The following is a 25,509-nucleotide window of genomic DNA, read 5'->3' as shown; positions in this document are numbered from 1 at the left end:
CAAATAAATCTATCTGGCAGCTTCAGCTAATTCAGAACGCTGCTGCTGGAGTCCTCACTAGGACCAAAAAAGTGGATCACATTACCCCAGTTCTGAGGTCTTTACACTGGCTTCCAGTCACTCAAAGAATTGATTTCAAAATACTGATGTTGGTTTATAAAGCACTAAATGGTTTAGGGCCAAAATACATTACTGATCTGCTGATACGTTATGAACCGTCCAGAGCCCTTAGGTCGTCTGGGACAGGTTTACTTACAGTCCCTAGAGTTAGGACTAAACGAGGAGAAGCAGCTTTTAGTTTTTATGCACCAACTATCTGGAACAAACTCCCAGAGAACTTGAGGTCTGCTGCAACTCTCAGTTCTTTTAAATCGAGTCTGAAGACTTTTTTGTTTCCATTTTAACCTGCAATTTTTATTTTATTTGCTTCTTTTATTCGCTTTTAAATGTTTTATAATATGTTTTATGTATTCTAATCTTGCCCCTGTAAAGCACTTTGAGTGGCCTTGTGTCTGAATTGTGCTATATAAATAAACTTGCCTTGACTTGCCTTTGTTTTCAAGCAGAGCAAAATTGAGGCCGGTTCAGAGCCATTACCCAATCGGGAAGCAGTTCTTTGGTTTTAAACCACCAGATAGCCAATATGCAATGTAATGATGGTCAAGCATCCGTAGGCAATCCCTAGTATGTAGGTTTATAGAAGTTGTGAGGTAGGGCATAGGGTTAGGCCGATGGCCGATGTTGTGAATGAAGTTCCCTCACGGGAAAAATAAAGTTCTTTGAATTGAATTGTCATCCAGCCATTGCCTGTGGATCTGTGGCCATCGCCACATCCTGATTTAAAAGGTGCCCCTCCTGCTCATGGTCGTATTATAAGCTCCCGTCTCTGCACCGCCAGATTAGGGTTAGCCTTTCCATTCTGAGTTAATATGATAATTATGTAAATAAAGCCTTGAACTCGCTAATATCTTGAATCACTCATTGACTTCTATTGGGTTCATTCAGGAAACCATCTTGGAGATTGTCAGCATGAACTAAAGTCTAAACTGAAGAAGAAGTTCCAGTATGTGTTTGAGGGGATTTCTAAAACAGGAGACCCAACCCTTCTGAATCAGATCTACACAGAGCTCTACATCACAGAGGGAGGGACTGGAGAGGTCAATGATGAACATGAGGTCAGACAGATTGAAACAGCATCCAGGAAACCACACAGACCAGAAACAACCATCAGACAAGAAGACATCTTTAAAGCCTCTGGAAGAGATGAACCACGCAGAACAGTGATGACAAAGGGAGTGGCTGGCATTGGGAAAACAGTCTTAACCCAGAAGTTCACTCTGGACTGGGCTGAAGACAAAACCAACCAGGACATACAGTTTACATTTCCATTCACTTTCAGAGAGCTGAATCTGCTGAAAGAGAAAAAGTTCAGCTTGGTGGAACTTGTTCATCACTTCTTCACTGAAACCAAAGCAGCAGGAATCTGCAACTTTGAAGAGTTCCAGGTTGTGTTCATCTTTGACGGTCTGGATGAATGTCGACTTCCTCTGGACTTCCACAACAATGAGATCCTGACTGATGTTACAGAGTCCACCTCAGTGGATGTGCTGCTGACAAACCTCATCAGAGGGAAACTGCTTCCCTCTGCTCGCCTCTGGATAACCACACGACCTGCAGCAGCCAATCAGATCCCTCCTGACTGTGTTGGCATGGTGACAGAGGTCAGAGGGTTCACTGACCCACAGAAGGAGGAGTACTTCAGGAAGAGATTCAGAGACCAAGAGCAGGCCACAATCATCTCCAACATCAAGAAATCCCGAAGCCTCCACATCATGTGCCACATCCCAGTCTTCTGCTGGATCACTGCTACAGTTCTGGAGAATGTGTTGAAGACTGGAGAGGGAGGAGAGCTGCCAAATACCCAGACTGAGATGTACATCCACTTCCTTTTAGCTCTGGCCAAACTAAAGAACATCAAGTATGATGGAGGAGCTGAGACAGATCCACACTGGAGCCCAGAGAGCAGGAAGATGATTGAGTCTCTGGGAAAACTGGCTTTTGAGCAGCTGCAGAAGGGAAACCTGATCTTCTATGAATCAGACCTGACAGAGTGTGGCATCGATATCACAGCAGCCTCATGGTACTCAGGAGTGTTCACACAGATCTTTAAAGAGGAGAGAGGACTGTACCAGGACAAGGTGTTCTGCTTCGTCCATCTGAGCGTTCAGGAGTTTCTGGCTGCTCTTCATGTCCATCTGACATTCATCAACTCTGGAGTCAATCTGCTCTCAAAAAAAAAAGAAATCTCCCATGAATCTGCAGAGACACATTTCTACCAGAGTGCTGTGGACAAGGCCTTACAGAGTCCAAATGGACACCTGGACTTGTTCCTCCGCTTCCTCCTAGGTCTTTCACTGCCGACCAATCAGAAGCTCCTACGAGGCCTGCTGAGACAGACAGGAAGTAGCTCACAGACCAATCAGGAAACAGTTGAGTTCATCAAGAAGAAGATCAGTGAGACTCCCTCTGCAGAGAAAAGCATCAATCTGTTCCACTGTCTGAATGAACTGAATGATCGTTCTCTAGAGGAGGAGATCCAACAGTCCCTGAGATCAGGACGTCTCACTGCAGATAAACTGTCTCCTGCTGAGTGGTCAGCTCTGGCTTTCATCTTACTGTCATCAGAAAAAGATCTGGACGTGTTTGACCTGAAGAAATACTCTGCTTCAGAGGAGGCTCTTCTGAGGCTGCTATCAGTGGTCAAAGCTTCCAACAAAGCTCTGTATGTAAGATTCATACACCAATAAATTATCGCTATCTTAACAGAAAAAAACAAACAAAAACATTTTAACTCTTTTCCCTTACTGTTCTCTCTCCAGGCTGAGTGGCTGTAACCTCTCAGAGAGAACCTGTGAAGCTCTGGCCTCAGTTCTCAGCTCCTCCTGTAGTCTGAGAGAGCTGGACCTGAGTAATAACGACCTGCAGGATTCAGGAGTGAAGCATCTGTCTGCTGCACTGCAGAGTCCACACTGGAAACTGGAAACACTCAGGTCAAGATTCAGTTTGCTATTGTGCCCAACAATCGGAATAAGATTGTTATTTTTTTTTCTTTTAAGGCTGAAAACTCAAAAAACATATTTACTTTTTTCTTACTGTTGTCTCTCCAGACTGAGTGGCTGTAACCTCTCAGAGAGAAGCTGTGAAGCTCTGTCCTCAGTTCTCAGCTCCTCCTCTAGTCTGAGAGAGCTGGACCTGAGTAACAACGACCTGCAGGATTCAGGAGTGAAGCATCTGTCTGCTGCAATGAAGAGTCCACACTGTAAACTGGAAACACTCAGGTCAGGCTTCAGCTTATTATAATGTCCAACAGTCAGAATAAGACAGACAGTACATTTTTATGCAAAGGTTAGTCAAGCTACGGTTATAGCTTGATAAGGATATTTAGTTGGACTATTGTCCTTGTCCCAATATACAAGCAAGGGAAATCGTTTTTTGACCGATTGTCCAGCTCAGCTATAATATGTGGTTATATGCCCCCTTTAGCCTCTTTCAGCTTGTTAGTATTGGACTCATTTCCTGTTGACCTAACTTGTTAGCGCACGGCTAATGTTTAGCTAGATGTTGACTAGTTAGTGCACCTCTAACGGTTAGCGAGTGGCAAACTGGTACCATGTCTAGTTGTGATATGGATAACATTACAGCTCTGTACATTGCGTACATGCACATCTTTCTAATTCTTACTTTGTTGTTATTCTTCTGTTAGCATTGAATGTATTTCGACTTGCAGGTCAAAGACCAGGGTGGGAGACTGTGGAGCATACTCAGAGCGTCTAGGGATGAGGATCGAAAACCCAGTTCTATTAACGACACGGTTCCGCTATTTTGAAAACCCGAAAATCAATAATGTTATCGAGTCCAGTAGGTCCCATGTCGTAATATGTTAAATCTTGAGTAGAGTCGTGTCATTTAAAAATCAAATCTCTTCAGCGTCATAACTTATCACTGGTGCGCATCTTAGACTTTATATAAAAGTGTTGTACCTTCGACTGTCTTTAGTTTAAAAAATAAATAAAATAAAATGCTGCTGCAGATGGTGTGCAGACGGGCTTTGCACTGTCTCATCATTCATTCAAAGCAGCTGTGGTAAGCACACAACTGGACGGTGTAGAAAGTCCCGTCAGTTAAAAATAGTAAGTTTTTAAATCCATGTTAAAATCTGCAGGATATAGAGCTACTTAGCTTAAAATGACTTGAATAATACAGTTTAGGTGAGAACTTTTTCCCAGCAATATAAAATTGTTGTTAAAGATGGAATTGTGACCTGTTTAAAGTCCTATCTTGAGCTCTGATAATCTTATGAGCAATGTAAGTAATAATACCAGATCTCTTTCAACAAATTAATAAAAAAGTATCAATAGTGGTATAAATAAAGACACAGATCGGGAAAAGTTCAGTAAGTGATATGGTCCTTTTAGCTAACTTCCTGTCAGTGACTGCAGTTAGCAGTCCCCTCCCTCGTCCTAACAACAATAAAAATACGTGTTTGTTTATTCGGAAATATGGAAGGCAAAAATAAAGAATGACTGGAGAAAAGTTTCCATGTTCTCAGAGGATGTTTAATGAAGTGATATCACAGGACAGGTGATGCAGGCACAGCAAAAGTCAAAAAGAAAAGAGAGCCCTCTCTCGACAACAGAGGCATTATATTATCTCTAAACAGGGTGGCAATTTATTGTTGTCATGTGTGTTCTGGGACCATCCTCTTCGTTCCGGACGTCCTCTGCTGAACTTTACTGATTAGGTTAAGCTTCCCAGCCTTGATAGTGTCTACAACTTGCTTGGCCAGAAAGGCCTTTGTTCTAGCAGATCCTCTGGCCTCAGGAATGTTGCTATATTATGGGAAAATCAGGTTAGTTTTTATTGCTGTTCTACCTCCTCGTCTCCAAAGCACCAAGAATGAAGTGAGAACATTTATTAAATCACAAATGTGAAGAATATATAAATTGTTTAAATGATTATACAATGGGTATATGCAAATTAATGAGGGGGCTATAACATCAATAAATTTGGAAATATATTTTTCTCACAGTCCCTACGTCACCACCACATGAACACACAGCCGTCTTCATCAGATAGTGCCGCGATGGAGAGCAGCGAGTCATCGTTCACGGGCACAGAGACCCCGCCTCTTTATAGCGCTCTGTCTCCTGATTGGATAAAAACAAGCGGGATACTAAAAATTTTATCTGGCAATTACTGCAATAATGAATGACTGGGAGACCTGTGTTATTAACTGACCTGTGTTATTAACTGACCATACTGTTTAAGTGATTGTTATATCAATATAGAGTGATTTAACACCTATATTAACCCAAAAAAATCACTTCTTCTTTAAGGAGTCTCAATAATGGTGACCTTGAAAGTTGACCTTTGACCTCCAAATCCTATGAGGTCATCATTGAGTCAGTGACAACATGTGTGCAAAGTCTGAAGAAAATCCGTGGAAGCGTTCATGAGATGATGCATTCACAATAGTCAAGTTCACAGTGACCTTGAAATGTGACGTTTGACGATATAATCCTATAATGATATCCTCATTGAGTCACAAACCGGTGAGGAGGTGACTGACAGGGAGGTAATGAGCATCAAGTGGAGACAGGTGTGAAAAAGCCAGGCAGGCAACTGCACTAAGATAGTCACATGTCCCATTTCAATTTCATTCACATTTCATCAAAACTTCACCTCAAACTGCTTCCTCACACTCCCAAACCGTGTGTCTGACCGACAAAATTAAAATACCGTTAGAACCAGAAGAATGTGAAGATTGTTGTCTGTAATGTAAAAACTGAAATTAAGGGCAAGATAAAAACGTAGTACTGTCTGCTTTTCTCCATGAATGTAAAGCCTGAGTTAACATGGGACTCTATGGCGTTTATAAAAAAAATTATCCATGTGGAGTTAGATTTGTGCGAGTGGTGTTTTTTTTCACACATCCTTCATTCTAACAGTTAGTCCCTCCACTCTAACTCTGAGCATTCAGTTCCATCCGCTTTCATTATAAAACATTTCCTGCCAAAACACTTTTATGGAGACATTTTCCGAAACTTATGCACAAACATATGTCGATATGACATATGATAATACTTGATACGATTTATAGTTTTGGATTTATGAGCATTTACGTACAAGGTAGCTAATGCGCAAATATTTAAAGCCGCAACAAAAGGCAACACTTTTGTTTTTGCTCCCATTTCTCATGAGATGGACTTAAAGATCTAAAATTCATTTCAGATACACAATTGTACCATTTCTCTCAAACATTGTTCACAAATCTGTCTAAATGTGTGATAGTGAGCACTTCTGCTTTGCTGAGATAATCCATCCCACCTCACAGGTGTGCCACATCAAGATGCTGATCTGACATCATGATTAGTGCACAGGTGTGCCTTAGACTGTCCACAATAGAAGGCCACTCTGAAATGTGCATCAGAGCAGCTACACGTCCTGATAAATGTGTTATTTTTGCAAAGTGGCCCGGCCCTTCGTAGATTTTTCTGTATGTGGCCCTCAGTGAAAAAAGTTTGGGGACCCCTGCTCTATACCCTGATGTTCCTCTGGTCTCCGGATGACCTATATTGGTGTCTGCAGCCTGCGGTCTGGCTGGCCCCTCCCACCTCTCTGCCAGCCCCTCCCACCGTCTCTGCCGTGCTCTCGTGATACTAGAGAGACACTGCGTGACTGCGAACACAGTGTTTACCCGGAGCGAAGCCATACTTTGACATAACAGTTTGACATGACCTGACATGATTAAAACCAGTGAAAACAGTAGCCTCACATTTGGTTTCTACAGGAATAACTTCCCACCCTTTGTGGTGTTAAAAACGAGGCATTATTAAACTGCAGTGGGAAAGCTAAGTTAGTGTAATAGAAGCAAACGTTGGGTGCTACTCCCAAAGCTACATGCTACACTAGGTAAATAACAGGCAAACAACCATTGAGGAGATTCCTTTTAATTTCACCGATGGAATTACTACACAAGTAGTTCCCTAAGCCTTGTCTCGTTATAAACGCGGCATTATTAAGACTGCTGTGATTAAGATAAATTTGTGGATTATGAGCAGAATGCTTCTGTGATGGTTTATGCAACACTGCATGGTTTGCTGTACTACAGGCATCTTGTCGCTTAGCGGGGAAAACAACATGGCTGTCACTCGGAAAATTTTCCAGAGGATCTCGGGGCCGTGGACCAATAAGAAATGGGGGGAGGGGAGTTATCATAGAACACTGCACGGTGGAAGTTTCTGGTTACTAATGTGGGGGGAAGCATGGACATATAAGGAAAATATGGGGATGTGGCTGTGCAGTTTATGACGTCATAAACCGCGAGAATTCTGACTCGAGTATATTGGGGGGTTGGGGTGGGGGTTTCAGAAAGGGGGAGAGTGAGAAAAGGAGGGATTGTTATTTTTTTTTATATTTTGGCAGTCTCTAGGCACACCGTGGACCCATGGATATGTTAGAACACATTTAAAAAGTGCATTTAGCATAATATGTGACCTTTAAGCAGCCAATTACGAGATGAGATATACACTTTTTGTGTTTGTGGCGCCCCCTTATGGATACATTTTCCGAAACATTTTGGGAATGCTACTTGGAACAGCACAAACATATGTCTGAAGTTTGGACTTGATACGATTTATAGTTTTGGATTCATTTACGTACAAGGTAGCTAATGTGTAAATATTCAAAGTGCTACCGTTTCATCATCAATGGTCGTAGCAAAATTATTTTAAATATTTTTTTATCAGCTGCATCTGTAGATGTTCTGTGCAATGTTTGGTGTCAATTGTGCAAAAATTGTGGGAGAAGAAATGAAAAGTCAGTTTTGCAGTGTTTTAAATTTTGGCTAGAGTTGCCCAAGATGCAGCTGACTCCAGTGAATCTCTGGATATAAAGATTTTGACTGTGGGATGTTCGGTGTGGGAGTTATAGCCCCAAACGCGGTTTCCTTGGTTGGAGCGCCCCCTAGTGGCCGGCATTTCTGAATTTGTCTGCTGAGAGAGCGGGGGTCTGAACTAGCCCTGCTAGTTGGTTTGTCGCGCATACTTAAGGTTTGGGCTGTGGACACAGTTTTAGGGGACTTCAAATAATAATAAAATTCTTACTAAAACAAATTCTTGTTTTTTTAATTCCAGTCTGTCAGGCTGTCAGGTCACAACAGAAGGTTATGAGTCTCTGGCCTCAGCTCTGAGCTCCAACCCCTCCCATCTGAGAGAGCTGGACCTGAGCTACAACCATCCAGGAGCCTCAGGAGTGAAGCTGCTGGAGGATCCCCGCTTGGGACTGAAGACTCTCAGGTATGTATATACAACACTTCACTTCACACACTGCTGCTGTCCTTCCATCAGGATGAAGGACAAATGCCTTCTTGATTTACTGTTGATTTTATTTTATTGTTTGTATATTGTATTTGGGAATATGCAAAACTTGAAAATTCTGCAGAAAGGGGTGTGTTCCACCCTTTGCCTTCTTATATTGTTTGAGACCAACGCCCTAGTCTTTATGAAAAAATGTGAGTGGTCAGTTAAGGTCCCTTTGGGATTAAATAGTGATCATAAACGTTAAACTGGCCTGCAGCACACATGAATATTCAACGGGTATACTACTATTAGCTATTAGCAGATGCTACGTTAGCCGCTAAGTGCTAACACGCTAGTTAATAATAATATGACAAACATTAACGTGGGAGTTAGGCAGCAAACGGAATCAGTCCTGCCTGCCTGAAACGGTAATAGACCGTATTAATTCAACAGGATAACCATAGACTGTATACAGTATAAAGGTGCGAACACACTAGGCACTTTACACGCGTAAGATTTACGTGCGTAACGCAGCTAAAATGTTGCTTGATCATTTTGTGTCAAAAATGGTTATACGCGAGTAACGTGCCTAGTCTCCCTCCCGATATTGTATTTCCCTTATCAACCATGGCTGCGATCAGAACCGACCCGACACAACAGCGTGCATGTCCGCACAAAAACAACAACAACACGGCCAACAACTGTGCCAAAAGACAAACTGAACAGCACAAATAGCCTAGCATTAAAACAGCATTGCATATTCACGGCAGCTACATAACAAACACAGTTACAGCAGCATCGGTGCACAGCGGCACAACATAAAGGCAAGTAGCCAAAATTACCCTACCTGGCTGTGACAGGGGACCGTGGCTGGCGTAGATCAACACCGGTGCTTCGTGTACTTGTCGTGAAAGTCCCGCGGACAGTCGTCATGTTTGGGTTCATAATATGAGGCGCTAGCCGCCCGCACACAACAGGGTGAGTTAACTAATGCTATACGGCGCTAACTTTGTTTATCGGCTTAAGCACAGCCGCACATATTCACTGAATTAACCAGGAAGTCCATTCTCCTGGTTTACTTTCCCCACGTCTTCTAACCCCGAGCGGCTTCATACAGCACTGGCCGCCCGCAATACATTTCCTCCTCGGTGTCTCTCATCAGCCTCTGTGTACAGTACACTGTTCTCTGACCGTGCCAATGTATGTGACGTCGGGTCAAGCCCAACGCTGATTGGCCAACGCGGCTAATCGTCACGCGTAGGAGCAACAAAAGTTAAATTTTTTGAACTCCTCGCGTAGCTGTGTAATATATACGCGCGTAATATATACGCGGGTCATACGCGGCTAACGCGGCTAAAATGTTGCTTTAGCGCAAGTGACGCATTTACGCGCCATGTACGCGCGTAAACCAATGGTTCTCTATGGAAAAACGGCCGATTTCATACGCGTCTGTACGCGTGTAAAGTGCCTAGTGTGTTCGCACCTTAAAGAGGATATCACAATTATTTTAGTATGGAAAGAGTTGTGTTTCTTCTTTTATGATTTTATTAGCGGAATGCAAAGAACTTTAAGATGCTCCCGTCACCTACTGTACAGGAGTGTAAAGCACAGAAAGAAAAAGGACTGTAGCTACATCTTTTATATAGTCTAAACCAGTGGTGTCAAACATACGGCCCGGCCTGCAAGATGATTTAATCCGGCCCACTTCTAGAGCACACATCTATGAGCATGTCAAACAAAAAAGTAAGTCTCTTGCCCATTCCTCTGAGGAGTTATGAATTTTTTAAGAAATAACCAAAATGCTCACTCCAGCCGCTAGGGGGCAGCCAAAATAAAAAAAGCACATTTTAGCAACGTGGGAAATGGTAAATGGCAATCCTGCTTCACCGTTATTAATGTTTCCTCCAATGCTTTATGGCAAAGTAAAATCCAAAAAAAAAAATATATATTTTTATTTTTAGTGCTGAACAATTAATGTATGCGCGGTGTGTCTGCGGCTCTGCGCGCGAAACGAGCAGGAGCATGCTAGTGTAGGCCTACAAGATTTATTTCCTAATTTTCCATGCTGCTTTATTTTTATCTTTTAAATTGGGAAAAACATATTTCAAAACAACCAATAACCCCTGTCTTTAAAAAGAAATCAAAACAGTAGAAGTTGCACTTTTATTTAATTGTATTTTGTACTGTCTGCATGTTTGCACAAAATTTGTCCCTGTACATAGCAAACCAAATTGCACAACTGTAAGGTCAGTGTCTGTTGTATTTTTGTATTCAGATAAACAGTTGTTTATTTCATTAGTGCGTATTGGCATCTTTGAGCAAAAATACCCCCAAAAATGTTGGTGGCCCAATTCCCATGGCCAGCGGCAACCTTTATTCCCATGGCAAGCAGCAACCTTTACTAAGACATTTCCTGGGGGGTACAGAGATCCCTTGTGATCCGTGGTAATGTAGGTTACAAATGTAGGCTGAGTGATAAAGCATATTACTGAAAAACAAAGCTAAAGATTTGGAGTTGACATATGTACGTTATTTTGCCATTATTTTACTGGTCCGGCCCACTTGAGATCAGAGAGGCTGTATGTGGCCCTCAAACCAAAATGAGTTTGACACCCCTGGTCTAAACCTACAAATGCAGCCGCTAACCTGCAGTTTAAAATCTAAGACGGAAGTAGTCTGTTTTTTCATAAGTGATTTTCTTTTTTTGGCTCTCAGATTTTGGCTGGAAGAAGAGCTAAAAACAAAAGAGGTCCTCTTGGGAACTTTGGAGGATTTAGATGCCAAGGAATTTAAAGCATTCAAGTGGTATCTGTGTGGTAACCTTCCCAACGTCCAAGCAATCCCCAAGAGTCGACTGGAAAATGCAGACCGGTGTGACACTGTGGATCAGATGGTGGCGTTCTACGTTAGAGAAGCTATTCCAGTGACCAGGATGGTTTTGGTCAAGATGAATAGACATGATCTTGTTAATAAGTTATCAAACATGATGTCAGAGCCTACAGGTAAGTCTTATTGCAACACTAAAGGATTTATTTTATTTTTATAAATATGTTCACTAAAGCTATGTCACTCATCACTCACTCATCGTATTAAACTAGTTATACAGGGAGACAACAGTTCTTCTGTCTGTCGAGTGGAGTACTGATGACTGTATACTGTAAAGGATTTCGGGAGTTTAGGATGTAACAATATTTTTAGTTAGCTAATTAATTAATAATTTAACCTACTTTTCACACTAAACAAGTTTGTTTGGCAGAGCAGCTTGACAATAATGTCGGCAGTCATGCACTATTCAGCTCACCAGTCTCATCTTTTTTTGAGAGGAATAATCTGTTGATCAACAGATTATTCCTCAATTTATTTTTGCAGAGATGCATGTGAGAGTCGACCCTCATATTGACATCATACCGGCAGCAGTCACTATAGTTTTTACAATTCAGTTGTGTCTTTCCAAATCAAACCATATAGGCCTACGTATATGCACAAATATAACACTGATTCTGTCGAGACTGAACATTAATGAAATGTATCTTTAAACTGACGTGCAGATACTTTTACTGCTTTTCCATACGTCATCGGACCGATATGCATAACCTCCCGGAACTTCAGAATGCGGTGGAAACACAGACAACTAGGGATGGTTATCGTTAAGATTTTATTGATACTACTACTTTTATCGATACTGCTTTTCGACCCAGTACTTTATGGATACATGTTATCGGTACATTTGTTTCCTTTTCAAAAAAATTAAACCATTTAAGAACAGAATTAACTGATTTATTTTCTTGTATACTGTTCTAAACATACTGTACTGTAATAAAAAAAAAATTATCAACAGCACAATTTTTAACCAATACAGAGTACAATTACATTATTCGATTTAAAATTGTTTACATAATATTTAACGTTTTTAAACAGTGATCTTCAACAAAATACATGGACAGCAGAATTAAATATATACAAGTATTTAACAAATGCGGCAGTCTTTAGCTTTCAGCAGTTGTTCTGGAGGAAACTTAACATGTCTGCCTTCTCTGGCAGAAGTCGGGACCTCTCCTGGCTTACGATGTTTCCTGTTGTGGAAAACACTCTCTCGCTAGGGGTGGAGGAGGCTTGAGCGCAGAGGTAGCTCTCTGCTATGGGTGTGGGGAGGGGCAAAGTAGGTCTCTTCCCCCACCACCAACACGCTCGCTAACAGACAAGGTGTCATGCATAATGGTGACCCTGGTCTGCTTGTCCTCTGAAAAGAGGCACAAGGCACACCTTGGTTTTTTAGGATGAAGTGGCTGTCTCCTCAAACGCCTTTTCTTCTGACACCTCCTGGTGCGGATCCTGCTCTGCGTCAGTCTACTCTGGCTCCCATTTGCTTCAACAGCATCCTTAGCCTTTCCCAAGTTGCCTCCCTTACGGGCCTCCCTTTGAACCTCCCTTTGGTCCACTGTAAAAAGCGAGCTGTACCGCTCTGAGCCGCTCCGACCCGACCCACTACTGTCAAGCGGAACCATTAGCGTCAGAGCTTATAGATACTAAGGTCTTTCAAAATGTTGCCCCAGTGCCTACTCAGTACCGAGTTTCGGTGCCCATCCCTACAGACAACACCGGGTGACAGGAACCTTCAACTTCCTGGAACTATAAAGGTGCGAACACACCGGGCGCGTTGGCGCTTTGGGCCAAAGCGACCAACGCGCCCGATCTGGCGCTTGGTCATTTTGTGTCAAAAAATTGTCCAACGCGCCCAAAAGCAACGTGCCTACGTCATGGCCTACGTAGATGAGCCCGCCCAAAACTTATTTTCCCCCGCTTTTTCTATTGCTGATCAACCATGGCTGAGATAATCCCCATCGCTGCGCTCTATCTTTTGTGGGAGTCCGAGGAACGGAGCTACGCAGCTAGTCTCCCCCGATATATTTATTCCCCTAATCAACCATGGCTGCGATCAGATCCGACCCGACACAACAGCGTTCATGTCCACACAAAAACAACAACTACACGGCCAACAATTGTGCCAAAAAACAAATAAACAGCAAGTGAACGGAACAAATAGCCTTAAAACAGCATTGCAGATTCACGCCACTCGGAAATGAACACAAACAGCAAGGCAGCACCATACCAAACACATTTACAGCAGCATTGTGCACAGGGCAGTAGAAAATAAAGGCAAGTAGCCTACATTACCTGGCTGTGACGGGACCGTGGCTGGCGTAGATAGCCTATAGGGCAGGCATAAACACCGGTGCTTCGCTGTACTCGTTGTGAAAGTTCCCCGGATTTAGCCGTTATGTTTGGGTTCATTATATGGAGGTGATGGCCGCACACAGCCGGGTGAGTTAGCTAACGCTATCCGACCAGAGCAGCCTTCTCTACCCTGGGGATATGCTGGCGCTGGTGCTAACCGGTGCTGAGGGGACCAGTCTGCTGTACTGATGGTGCTTTACCCAAGCTAACCGGTTGGTTCATATACACTGTGTGCACAATTATTAGGCAAGTTGTATTTTTGAGGATTAATTTTATTATTGAACAACTACAGTGCTCTCGGTCAATCCAAAATGTTAATGAACCTAAACCTGAATGTTTAAGAAAGTAAAAGTGAGGTTTTGTCTTTCTTACGAGAATATATATATGTGCACAATTATTAGGCAACTATTAGTATGCAGAATTATTATGCAACTAAATAAAAAAACTAAACTTTTCCCATCTCACTCGTTTATTTTCATCTGTTAAAGTGAGAATAATAAAACAACTCAAAATTTACAAAAAAAAAATTCCGACATCAGTGACCAATATAGCCACCCTTCTTTTCAATAACTGTCACAAGCCTTCCATTCATGGAGTCTGTCAGTTTCTTGATCTGTTGACGATCAACTTTTTTGTGCAGCAGCAACCATAGCCTCCCAGACACTGTTCCGAGAGGTGTACTGATTTCCTTCACTGTAAATCTCCCGTTTAAGCAGGGCCCACAGGTTCTCAATAGGGTTTAAGTCAGGTGAGGAAGGGGGCCATGTCATTATTTTTTCATCCTTAAGGCCTTTACTGGCTAGCCATGCAGTTGAGTACTTCGATGCATGTGATGGAGCATTGTCCTGCATAAAAATCATGGTCTTCTTCAAAGATGCAGACTTTTTCCTGTACCACTGCTTGAAGAAAGCATCTTCTAGAAACTGGCAGTAGGTTTGAGATTTGATTTTGAGGCCATCTTCAACCCGAAAAGGTCCAACTAGCTCATCTTTAATAATACCAGCCCATACCAGTACCCCACCTCCACCTTGCTGGCGTCTGAGTCGAAGTGGAGCTCTGTGTCCGTTACTGATCCAGCCACGGGCCCATCCATCTGGTCCATCAAGAGTCACTCTCATCTCATCAGTCCATAAAACCTTTGAAAAATCTGTCTTTAGATATTTCTTGGCCCAGTCTTGACGTTTCAACTTGTGTGTTTTGTTCAGTGGTGGTCGGGTTTCAGCCTTCCTTACCTTGGCCATGTCTCTAAGCACTGAACACCTTGTACTTCTGAGCACTCCAGGTAGGTTGTAGTTCTGGAATATGGCAGAACTGGAGGATAATGGGTTCCTGGTAGCTTCACGTTTGATTCTTCTCAAATCTTTGGCAGTTAATTTGCATCTTTTTTTCTCAATACGTTTCTTGCGACCTTGTTGGCTATTTGCAACAAAACGTTTGATGGTTCTGCGGTCACGCCCCAATATCTTAGCAATTTGTGCTGCATCCCTCTGAAAGACTTATCACAGTTTTTGACTTTTCAGAGTCCGTTAAATCTCGTTTTTTGCCCATTTTGCCTGAGAAAGAGAAACTACCTAATAATGATGCACACCTTGATATAGAGTGTTGATCTCCTTAGGCCACACCCTCACTCATTACACGAATACACATCACCTGGTATGCTTAAATCCAATAAGCACTTAGGTTTATACAGCTTGAAGTTGGGAAATATGCATAAAAATTATGATATGGCCAAAATCCTCACTTGCCTAATAATTGTGCATGCAGTGTAAAGCAAAACTGATAGCTGTACACAGGCAACAGACAAATATTCACAGAACTTATAGGAGCCCGACCTCCCCGCTCACCCTGAGCATGGACATATAAAGAAGACCCTGAGCCACGCCTGCTCCTTTTTCCGGTCCTTGTAGGGGACGCTGGTGATGTCATAGGGCACCACAAACTGTGACTATTATGTTTTCATCCATCTTAATTTCCTCTGTCCGTCGTCCCACAGCGAGTGACGTCGGGAGGAGCTCAACACTGATTGGCTATCATGGCGCGGCCGGCGGCAAAAAGATCAATATTTTCAACTCCTGCGGCGGCCGCGTGAACCGCTCAATGCCCGCCGCCGGCCGCCCATTCGCGCGGAGTGCGGTGTGTTCGCCCCTTTAGATGCTAATACATTCCGATTCTTGCTCAGTCAGAGGAAACTCGAATCCCCTCTCCAATCTCAACTTTAAAGGAGATTTACCCAATGCTCTGCATCACACTGCAATACTGGAGAGGTCAATACAGTGATTTTCACAACCACTAATTAATCACATTTCCTATTCATTCATTCAGGGTCTATAGATGAAGTTTGCCAACGTAAACTTAAGTCCAACCTGCAGAAGAAGTTCCGGGTTATGTTTGAGGGGATCGCTAATGCAGGAAACCCAACCCTTCTGAATCAGATCTACACAGAGCTCTACATCACAGAGGTCAATGATGAACTTGAGGTCAGACAGATTGAAACAGCATCCAGGAAACCACACAGACCAGAAACAACCATCAGACAAGAAGACATCTTTAAAGTCCCACCTGGAAGAGATGAACCAAGCAGAACAGTGATGACAAAGGGAGTGGCTAGCATTGGGAAAACAGTCTTAACACAGAAGTTCACTCTGGACTGGGCTGAAGACAAAACCAACCAGGACATACAGTTCATATTTCCATTCACTTTCAGAGAGCTGAATGTGCTGAAAGAGAAAAAGTTCAGCTTGGTGGAACTTGTTCATCACTTCTTCACTGAAACCAAAGGAATCTGCAGCTTTGAAGAGTTCCAGGTTGTGTTCATCTTTGACGGTCTGGATGAGTGTCGACTTCCTCTGGACTTCCACAACAATGAGATCCTGACTGATGTGACAGAGTCCACCTCAGTGGATGTGCTGCTGACAAACCTCATCAGGGGATATCTGCTTCCCTCTGCTCGCCTCTGGATAACCACACGACCTGCAGCAGCCAATCAGATCCCTCCTGAGTGTGCTGGCATGGTGACAGAGGTCAGAGGGTTCACTGACCCACAGAAGGAGGAGTACTTCAGGAAGAGATTCAGAGATGAGAAGCAGGCCAGCAGAATCATCTCCCACATCAAGACATCACGAAGCCTCCACATCATGTGCCACATCCCAGTCTTCTGCTGGATCATTGCTACAGTTCTGAAGGATGTGTTGAAGACTGGAGAGGAAGAAGAGCTGCCCAAGACCCTGACTGAGATGTACATCCACTTCCTGGTGGTTCAGGCCAAACGGAAGAACATCAAGTATGATGAAGGAGCTGAGACAGATCCACACTGGAGTCCAGAGAGCAGGAAGATGATCGAGTCTCTGGGAAAACTGGCTTTTGAGCAGCTGCAGAAAGGAAACCTGATCTTCTATGAATCAGACCTGACAGAGTGTGGCATTGATATCTCAGAAGCCTCAGTGATCTCAGGAGTGTTCACAGAGATCTTTAAAGAGGAGAGAGGACTGTACCAGGACAAGGTGTTCTGCTTCGTCCATCTGAGCGTTCAGGAGTTTCTGGCTGCTCTTCATGTCCATCTGACATTCATCAACTTTGGAGTCAATCTGATGTCAGAAGAACAAACATCCTCCGAGGAATCGGCAGAGACACAGTTCTACCAGAGTGTTGTGGACAAGGCCCTACAGAGTCCAAATGGACACCTGGACTTGTTCCTCCGCTTCCTCCTGGGTCTTTCACTGCCGACCAATCAGAATCTCCTCAGAGGTCTGCTGACACAGACAGGAAGTAGCTCAGACACCAATCAGGTAGCGATAGAGTACATCAAGAAGAAAACCAGTGAGACTCCCTCTGCAGAGAAAAGTATCAATCTGTTCCACTGTCTGAATGAACTGAATGATGATTCTCTAGTGGAGGAGATCCAACGGTCCCAGAGATTAGGACGTTTCTCCACAGATACACTGTCTCCTGCTCAGTGGTCCGCTCTGGGCTTCATCTTACTGTCATCAGGAGAAGATCTGGACGTGTTTGACCTGAAGAAATACTCTGATTCAGAGGAGGCTCTTCTGAGGCTGCTGCCAGTGGTCAAAGCCTCCAACAAAGCTGTGTACGTACGATTTATTCACCAATAAATTATCAACATCTTTCAACTGGAAAAAAAACATGAACTCTTTCCCTTACTGTTGTCTCTCCAGGCTGAGTGGCTGTAACCTCTCAGAGAGAAGCTGTGAAGCTCTGTCCTCAGTTCTCAGCTCCTCCTCTAGTCTGAGAGAGCTGGACCTGAGTAACAACGACCTGCAGGATTCAGGAGTGGAGCATCTGTCTGCTGCACTGAAGAGTCCACACTGTAAACTGGAAACCCTCAGGTCAGATTATCAACCAGACATTCCAGGCTTCATGCACCAGTTCAACTGAAGATTTAACTTTTGATTTGCATTAGTTTATAAAGGAAACCTGTGTTTGATAATGCTACAACAATTTATCAAAGGATCTTTAATTAAACCTCAGCAGTTGTTTCTATACTAAAATAATTAAGTGTGTGTGTGTGTGTGTGTGTGTGTGTGTGTGTGTGTGTGTGTGTGTGTGTGTGTGTGTAGTCTGTCAGGTTGTCTGATCACAGAGAAAGGCTGTGCTTCTCTGGCCTCAGCTCTGAGCTCCAACCCCTCCCATCTGAGAGAGCTGGACCTGAGCTACAACCATCCAGGAGCCTCAGGAGTGGAGCTACTGTCTGCTGGACGGGACGATCCCCTCTGGAGACTGGACACTCTCAGGTATGAAGAGGCTGCTGTCAGTCTGATAGAGGAGGAAGAGCTGGGGACAGTTTATTATATGAACCTGACACACCAATGGTGTTTTTCCACATACATGTGCCAGCTAAAAAATGCTTATGTGTGTGAATGTATTTGACCACTGAATTTACCGTTGCTCAACTGTTAAGGCCCGTCTACACCAAAGATTTGCGACGAGACAAAACGGTTTTAGAACGTTGCAGCAGTGTAGTCTGACAGTTGCGCCGTGGCTGATGCTGTTGCAAGGAGTCCCCAAAGACTGAACATGTCAAGTCTCCCGGTCAAGTTTTAGAACGCAGAGTGCAATGAGTGGGTTGTTTGCCCCTTCCAACCTCCCTCCCCAGAGGCTCTCCCCCCCCTTTCCTCGGCCTCGGTCGGGCTCAGCTGCCGAATAGCGCCTTAATTGTCTCCAGAAATAATACCTGTCCCGCCAGGTTATTCTGAATATTTCTATTATTCTGATTGTGTTTTTATTTTCACTAAAATTGAACTGACAGTCACAAATATTAGGAAATATAGTCCCGCGAAGAATGTGTGTGTGTGTGTGTGTGTGTGTGTGTGTGTGTGTGTGTGTGTGTGTGTGTGTGTGTGTGTGTGTGTGTGTGTGTGTGTGTGTGTGTGTGTGTGTGTGTGTGTGTGTGTGTGTGTGTGTGTGTGTGTGTGTGTGGTCGAGCGAAAAGAGCGAGCGCTAGCGGAGTGACAGAGAGTGTAGGCCTATCCTGTGTAGCGTATAAGTGCTGCTGTGAGGAAAGGTGTAACATTATGCTTTTTTAATTCATGTTGTGAGTAGGCTATAAAAGACACCATGTGGGCTGTAAAAATAAATAGGCTAAATAAATAAAAACGCCGCAGTAGACCCACTATGGCTTATTGATGAACAGGACTAGTCGGTTAAACGTTAAACGTCCGCTGCCTCGCTGGTCGGCACCAGAAATTGTCGGTTATAATGTAGGCTATTGCCCATCACTTGGACTTGAACATTAGGCTACATGTGTGAGAATGAACATGTGTAGGCCTGTAGGTGTGGGCTAATACAAGAGGGAGAGAGATAAAAAGGTGAGAGCACAAAGCAAAAAAGGTTTTCTTGGCCGCTAAAGGCCCGCTGTGTTTACTCTTGTTCGTCAGCCGTTTTATTTTCCTTTTTCCTCCCGTCAGTTGCCTTTACGCATGGCGCTGGAGACAAACCCAAAACAACACATAGGCTAGCTGGACTCGGCGGTCCGGTTAATAAGGACACAGTAGCCTATACTAACGTTTAACAAGAAACTTTATGAAGAAACACTTTAAATAACGATCTCTGCCCATACAAAGACTTCGAGTTGGATAACTGGACGGAGCGACCCATGTGTTAAATCCATCCGGTAGGCTGTGTGTCTGATGACGGGACGTTATCTTAATATTATACAGCGCGCCGCACATAAGAAAAGCATTTACATTAACGGCTTTTTAGAAAGAAGAATGGGGCAATAGGCTACAAACATTAACCGGCGCAAAAAAAGCAGAAGCTGCTTTCCATCAACATAGCGAACGTAGGCCTAGAGCCTATGCACATCGGGACTAAGCTATAGCATATCTGGGCTGTCAGTGCTCTCATCAATGGCTTGGTAGGCTAAATGGCAGTCATAGATAGGCTATCAATACAGAGAGTAGGCATGAAACACGGCAATAATGAAATGGTCATCCAGGTGGGATGTGTTTTGCATAACAAACCAGCCTGTCATTTTCAAAATAAAATTATGAAAATGTAGCCTTGCCTATTATTGAATCATCGTAGTGTAGGACTTTGCAACATTTATGTTATCATTTTAAAAGAAGTTAGTAAGGTTTGAGACAAGCAGAGAAGCTACCCAGGTCAGAATGACCTTAACACAAACTGCACAACAACTGCAGTTGCAGACACAGCAGAAGATAGGGACACTATTGCAACATCTTGCTACAAATAGACTATAATCTATTAGAAGCAGCTAGGTTCTGATATGGCCAGATATAAGATCTGGTACACACACACACATACACACATGCACACTCTCACTCACACACATACAGACATGCACACAGACACACACACCCAAACTGCCTGATAAAAGCCATAGTGAGAATAGACTAGGGGCGCTGAATCGCCCGAGGAACAAGATGTCATGGTTGGGGCTAGAGTTCCCCTTTTCCCCAAGTTGAGGATAGGCTAGGTATATAGGATAAGATGAGATCTGAACGAGCTGTAACCTTCGATGTCAACCTTTTAATAAAGTAACCTGTTGAGACCTGAGACCGCGTCTCCCTTCGGCTGCTGAGATGTCTCCTTCCTAGAATCAAAATGTCAGTGGAAATAGAGGCCACTCGGACAAGGTAATATCTCCCTATTGTTCCACTACAGTAGCCTAATCTCATTAATTCATATGTGTATAGTAGGCTATTATAATGTTGAAGGAGTGTGTGGTGCCGATGCTGTTGCGGCTCTCAGCTGTGCAAGAACGTTCGCCACTGCTATGGAAACCGGCCACCGTCTCTACCAGTTGCAGCGGTGTAGACTGATGGTTTTAGAATGTTGCAGACGGGCTCGTTGCAAGGCGTCGCAAGTCTCGTCGCGAATCTTTGGTGTAGACGGGCCTTTAGTCTACTAAAAAAATTATTCAAAATAATGAGCTACCCTAGTTGATAGTAAACTGAAGTTTACCTTATCATGATCAAAATGCTGACTTTATTTTCCATTAAACATTTGCATTGAGCTTACAGGCAAAGTGCTCAGTAGTTGCCACATGGTTGTAGCAGTTATGCAGGAATTATTTTGGCTCTAAGGACACAGTGTAATGTACGTTGAATATGGTTGTCGTGATACCGGTGTTACTGTGTTGAGTCACACACCTATAATATAACTTGCCCCTCGGCCCACACCAAGTTTAAACATGTTTGTAATAAACATGAAAGCCATTTGGTCCATTTCTGCGAATCAGTGGTAGGGCTCAAAGTGACATAAGTGTTCATAAGCAGACTGATGAAGGTGGCAGCCACCAGAGGAAAGACTTCTAATTTACACACACACACACACACACACACACACACACACACACACACACACACACACACACACACACACACACACACACACACACACACACACACACACACACACACACACACACACCTGCACATCCAAAGAGGCAGGTTGTCTGTGTCCTGCTTCTCCACAAATTACCCTCATGAAGCATTTGTTTTGTAAAGGTAATGTCAAACATCACAGTATGCACTATAAGGGCCTGATCTATTAAGACAGTATATTTAAACAAGGGTTTAGCATGTGTTACTGGTTTCCATGTTTGTACGAAGAGCAGTGACCACAAGCTGCCATTGAGCCCCTGCCTTTTCAACATATTAAATATAAACGCAATCTCAACGGCCGCAATTATTTTCAGGCTTTGTAAATCAGAGTGTGTGTTAACAGTGATGCAACAGGTTCACAAAACTCACTGCTCTGATCGTGTCACGGTTTTTGAGTCACGGATCAGATCAACATCAACAAAAAAGGCAACGATAAAAAGACAAATTTGACTTTACTTTCAATTAGGCCTACCTTTGTCGTATTATTTAAAAAATCCACAGTGAATTATAAAATAGCCTGTGTCCACAAGGCTATTTGCATTTACTCCTCCCCATATTTTGCACATTCGGGCAGAAACGCCTGATGTTGCATATTCATTATGGAAAACATACTAAATGGACGGCACGCGTTATTTGACAATAACTTCCATTGTTATATCTGGCAGAGCAGTGGAGGCTGTTTACATGCTACTGAAGGGTCACTGATGAGGATTCTGATTCCTCATCATTCAGTGATGTCATCTCAGAGTGGTAACAGTGAAATGGAAATCAGCCCGGCACGGTTTGACTCGACTGGGCCTAAAGAGCCAGTGGAAAAGAGCTAATGAGCCATAAGCAAATGCAGTTTATATTATTTTTTATATATTGTGTTGCAATGCTCAACGGGTGCAACAATGAGGCCACACATGTTCTTGAGTAAACATAGGACATTTAATAAAGAATAATGTGAAATAACTAGGGCTGTCAAAATGAACGCGTTAACGCAGGGTGATTAATTTCTGGAATTAATGCGTTAATTTTTTTAACGCATGTGCAGAATGATCCAACCCGTACATCCCAACCGCTCTGCACTACAGTCAGTCTAACGTTGTGGCTGACCCAGGATCAGTAGCTGCGCGCGGCCAAACATAGCAGCACGCTAGCCCATTCCATGTTAGGTGTGCCTGGGCACGGTACAGATGCTAATGAGATGACATGTGCACAAGCAAGCGCACAGACGGCGTCCCTGACTCGAATGTGTGAAACAGTCTCACTTTAATAATAAAGTTGACTTTGACTTTGATGTTGGATTTGAAATCATTGTGACTGTTCCTCCCTCCAGGACGGACCACGGTGGAGAGCAGCGGTTAAAACCTGGTCTGACGAAGTGTAAGTGGATTCAGTTTGACTGATGGAGACAAAATGTGTCATCATTAAACTTTATAGAAATTAACAACATCAGGACAGAAACAGAATAAAACCTTCAGGTGTCTGATGATAAACTGCTGCTGTGCCTTTTTCTCTCCATCAGATTCCTGTGAACTCACACTGGACACAAACACAGTTAACAGAAAACTCAAACTGTCTGACTACAACAGGAAGGTGACACGTGTGGAGGAGGAGCAGCCATATCCTGATCATCCAGAGAGATTTGACTCCTGTCCTCAGGTGCTGTGTAGTAATGGTCTGACTGGTCGCCATTACTGGGAGGTCAAGTGGAGAAGAGAAGTTGATATATCAGTGAGTTACAGAGGAATCAGCAGGAAAGGAGGCAGTGATGACTGTTGGTTTGGAGTGAATGATCAGTCCTGGAGTCTGAGGTGCTCTGATGAGGGTGGTTACTCTGTCCGTCACAATAACATATCCACATCCATCTCCTCCTCCTCTGTCTCTCACAGAGTAGCAGTGTATGTGGACTGTCCTGCTGGCTATCTGTCCTTCTACTGTGTCTCCTATGGCTCACTGATCCACCTCCACACCTTCTACACCACATTCACTGAACCTCTGTATCCTGGGTTTGGGTTTGGGTTTGGGCTTGGGTGGTCTGGTTCCTCAGTGTCTCTGTGTCGTCTGTAGGAGGGACAGTCTGAACAGGATCACAGGTACAGAAGTCGTTCAGGTTTTTGTAACAAATGAATCAGTTAATTGATTGAAAAGCTTCTTCTGTAAGAGCCTTTTATTAAAGGTCCAGTGTGTAGAATTCATTGGCATTTTTCAGAACAGACTTGGCACAAAATGGAATATTATATTCATCAGTATGTTTTAAATTAGTGTATAATTGCTTGAAAATAAAAGTTGTTTTATGATCATAGAATTAGCCTTTTAATGTCTCAATGGGATTTACCTGTATAAATAAAGGTTTAAAAAAATATATATATATATCTACGGTTGCTGAGGCTGCCATGTTGCACCGCCATGTTTCTACAGCAGCACAGAACGGACAAACTTGGAAGCCCAAGAAGAAGTACCTTAAAATAAATCTTCACCTCATCACGTGATAGTGCGGAAAGACTTGAGGCAGTGGTGGATGATGCCATCTTTAGCAACTAGCTTTTTGTCCTTGAAGGCCACCGTAGCTTCTGCAAATTCTCCCAAAGAGAGGGGTTAGCAAGGGAGCGCTGACATCTAGAACTTTCAGCACTTGACGCCACTAAATAGTCCGATATTACACACTGCTCCTTTTTTAAGGCACTAGTAAAAAAAGAAACTAAATTATGTAGAAATGGTTAAATAGATCGGACAGCTTACACAGTTTGATTATGTGCATGTAGATGTATTCATCCAATATTCAGTTCTATTGTATTTGTGACTTGAATTTAAATAAGGATTACTCAACTAGTGTAATGAAAGCAATAAATAGCTGTTGATCATAACAGATGAACAATCTTGTAAGGGGTTAAAGGTGTAGTCAGTGATTCTGGAGAACACTTGTTGTCTAAATCACTTTTTGTCAAAATCAGTGAATATCTCCTCATGATCCACTACCTGTCTGTACTGTGTGAATATCTCCTCATGATCCACTACCTGTCTGTACTGTGTGTGTTGGTGTGATGAGAAAAAATTGTTAATACACATCCTAGGCTTTGTAAACTGTATGTGGGTCAGACTCCTCAGCCATTGGTGGAGAGAGGAACTCTGTCCCACAGCTGTGAAATATCTGTGATCTCTGTATTTGATGATTAAATATAACAAAAGACATTCTGAAGGTTTATTCATTCATTTCTCAGGGGAATTCAAATTGCCTAGACATACAAAAAAGTGTGTTTGCACATGGTGTATAGAACAGAAGAGAGGAGACAGTGCTCTCTAGACTGAGATTGCGTTCCGAATCGCATACTCTTTCTTTTTTCTATTCTACATACTACATCCGACGATAAAAAGAATCTAGTTAGGATGCAGTAGGCATACTATTGGGACATACTTTACTCTTTTATTTCATCATAACATTGCGCCTTGATCTTGCCTCTTGCTTTTATATCCGTCGCATCCCCGTTTGTTTTCATATGGAGGCTTCGTCGATGTGACGTCACTTCACGTGCGCACTGGATTGTGGGTCAGAATCGCCCAAATAGGATGCAGTTTTCAACACTAACAATCTTGGCCGCATGAAGTAGGCCATCCGGGTACTTCTAACCATCCTAAATTGGGCCACAAGAATCGGGACATCCTACATTTTTTTTCTACATACTGAAAGTATGCGATTCGGAACGCAACCTGAGATTTGGGGTGGTAGGATGTCCTACAGTTTGAGAGGTTCCTCCCAGTAACCATGAGGTCTCTGGTTCCTCCTCCCAGTAAAGACGGGATCCAACCAAAGACCTCATAGTTACTGGGAGGAACCAGAGACCTCATGGTTACTGGGAGGAACCAGAGACCTCACGGTTACTGGGAGGAGGAACCAGAGACCTCACGGTTACTGGGAGGAGGAACCAGAGACCTCATGGTTACTGGGAGGAGGAACCAGAGACCTCATGGTTACTGGGAGGAGGAACCAGAGACCTCATGGTTACTGGGAGGCCCCCTCCAGGCCATCCCACCAACTCATTAACTAAAAAATGTTTGTTTAGAAAGCT

General features: G+C 43.2%; 1 protein-coding gene across 3 annotated transcripts in view; it reads left to right on the top strand.

Moving 5' to 3' along the window:
• The window catches only part of LOC307270285 (uncharacterized protein), a 51,235-nt gene extending 26,643 nt beyond the window's left edge, over positions 1-24,592 (top strand). For 2 of the 3 annotated variants that reach the window (XM_080054171.1, XM_080054170.1), the window contains exons 12-20: positions 1,006-2,782; positions 2,880-3,338; positions 8,196-8,357; positions 11,076-11,362; positions 15,918-17,679; positions 17,768-17,938; positions 18,170-18,343; positions 22,779-22,825; positions 22,968-24,592. In XM_080054171.1, the coding sequence (XP_079910297.1) occupies positions 1,006-2,782; positions 2,880-3,338; positions 8,196-8,357; positions 11,076-11,362; positions 15,918-17,679; positions 17,768-17,938; positions 18,170-18,343; positions 22,779-22,825; positions 22,968-23,512 (5,384 nt within the window). In that variant the 3' untranslated portion in view covers positions 23,513-24,592. The remainder of the gene's footprint in view (positions 1-1,005; positions 2,783-2,879; positions 3,339-8,195; positions 8,358-11,075; positions 11,363-15,917; positions 17,680-17,767; positions 17,939-18,169; positions 18,344-22,778; positions 22,826-22,967) is intronic. The other variant, XM_080054172.1, reaches the window with a different exon arrangement.
• The last annotated feature ends 917 nt before the right edge of the window (positions 24,593-25,509 follow it).

This window comes from Ammodytes marinus (assembly GCF_949987685.1).
Source record: "Ammodytes marinus genome assembly, contig: scaffold_35, whole genome shotgun sequence".
Lineage (NCBI taxonomy): Eukaryota > Metazoa > Chordata > Actinopteri > Uranoscopiformes > Ammodytidae > Ammodytes > Ammodytes marinus.
The sequence above is the reverse complement of the archived record's forward strand: the minus strand, read 5'-3'. Positions and strand labels throughout refer to the sequence as shown.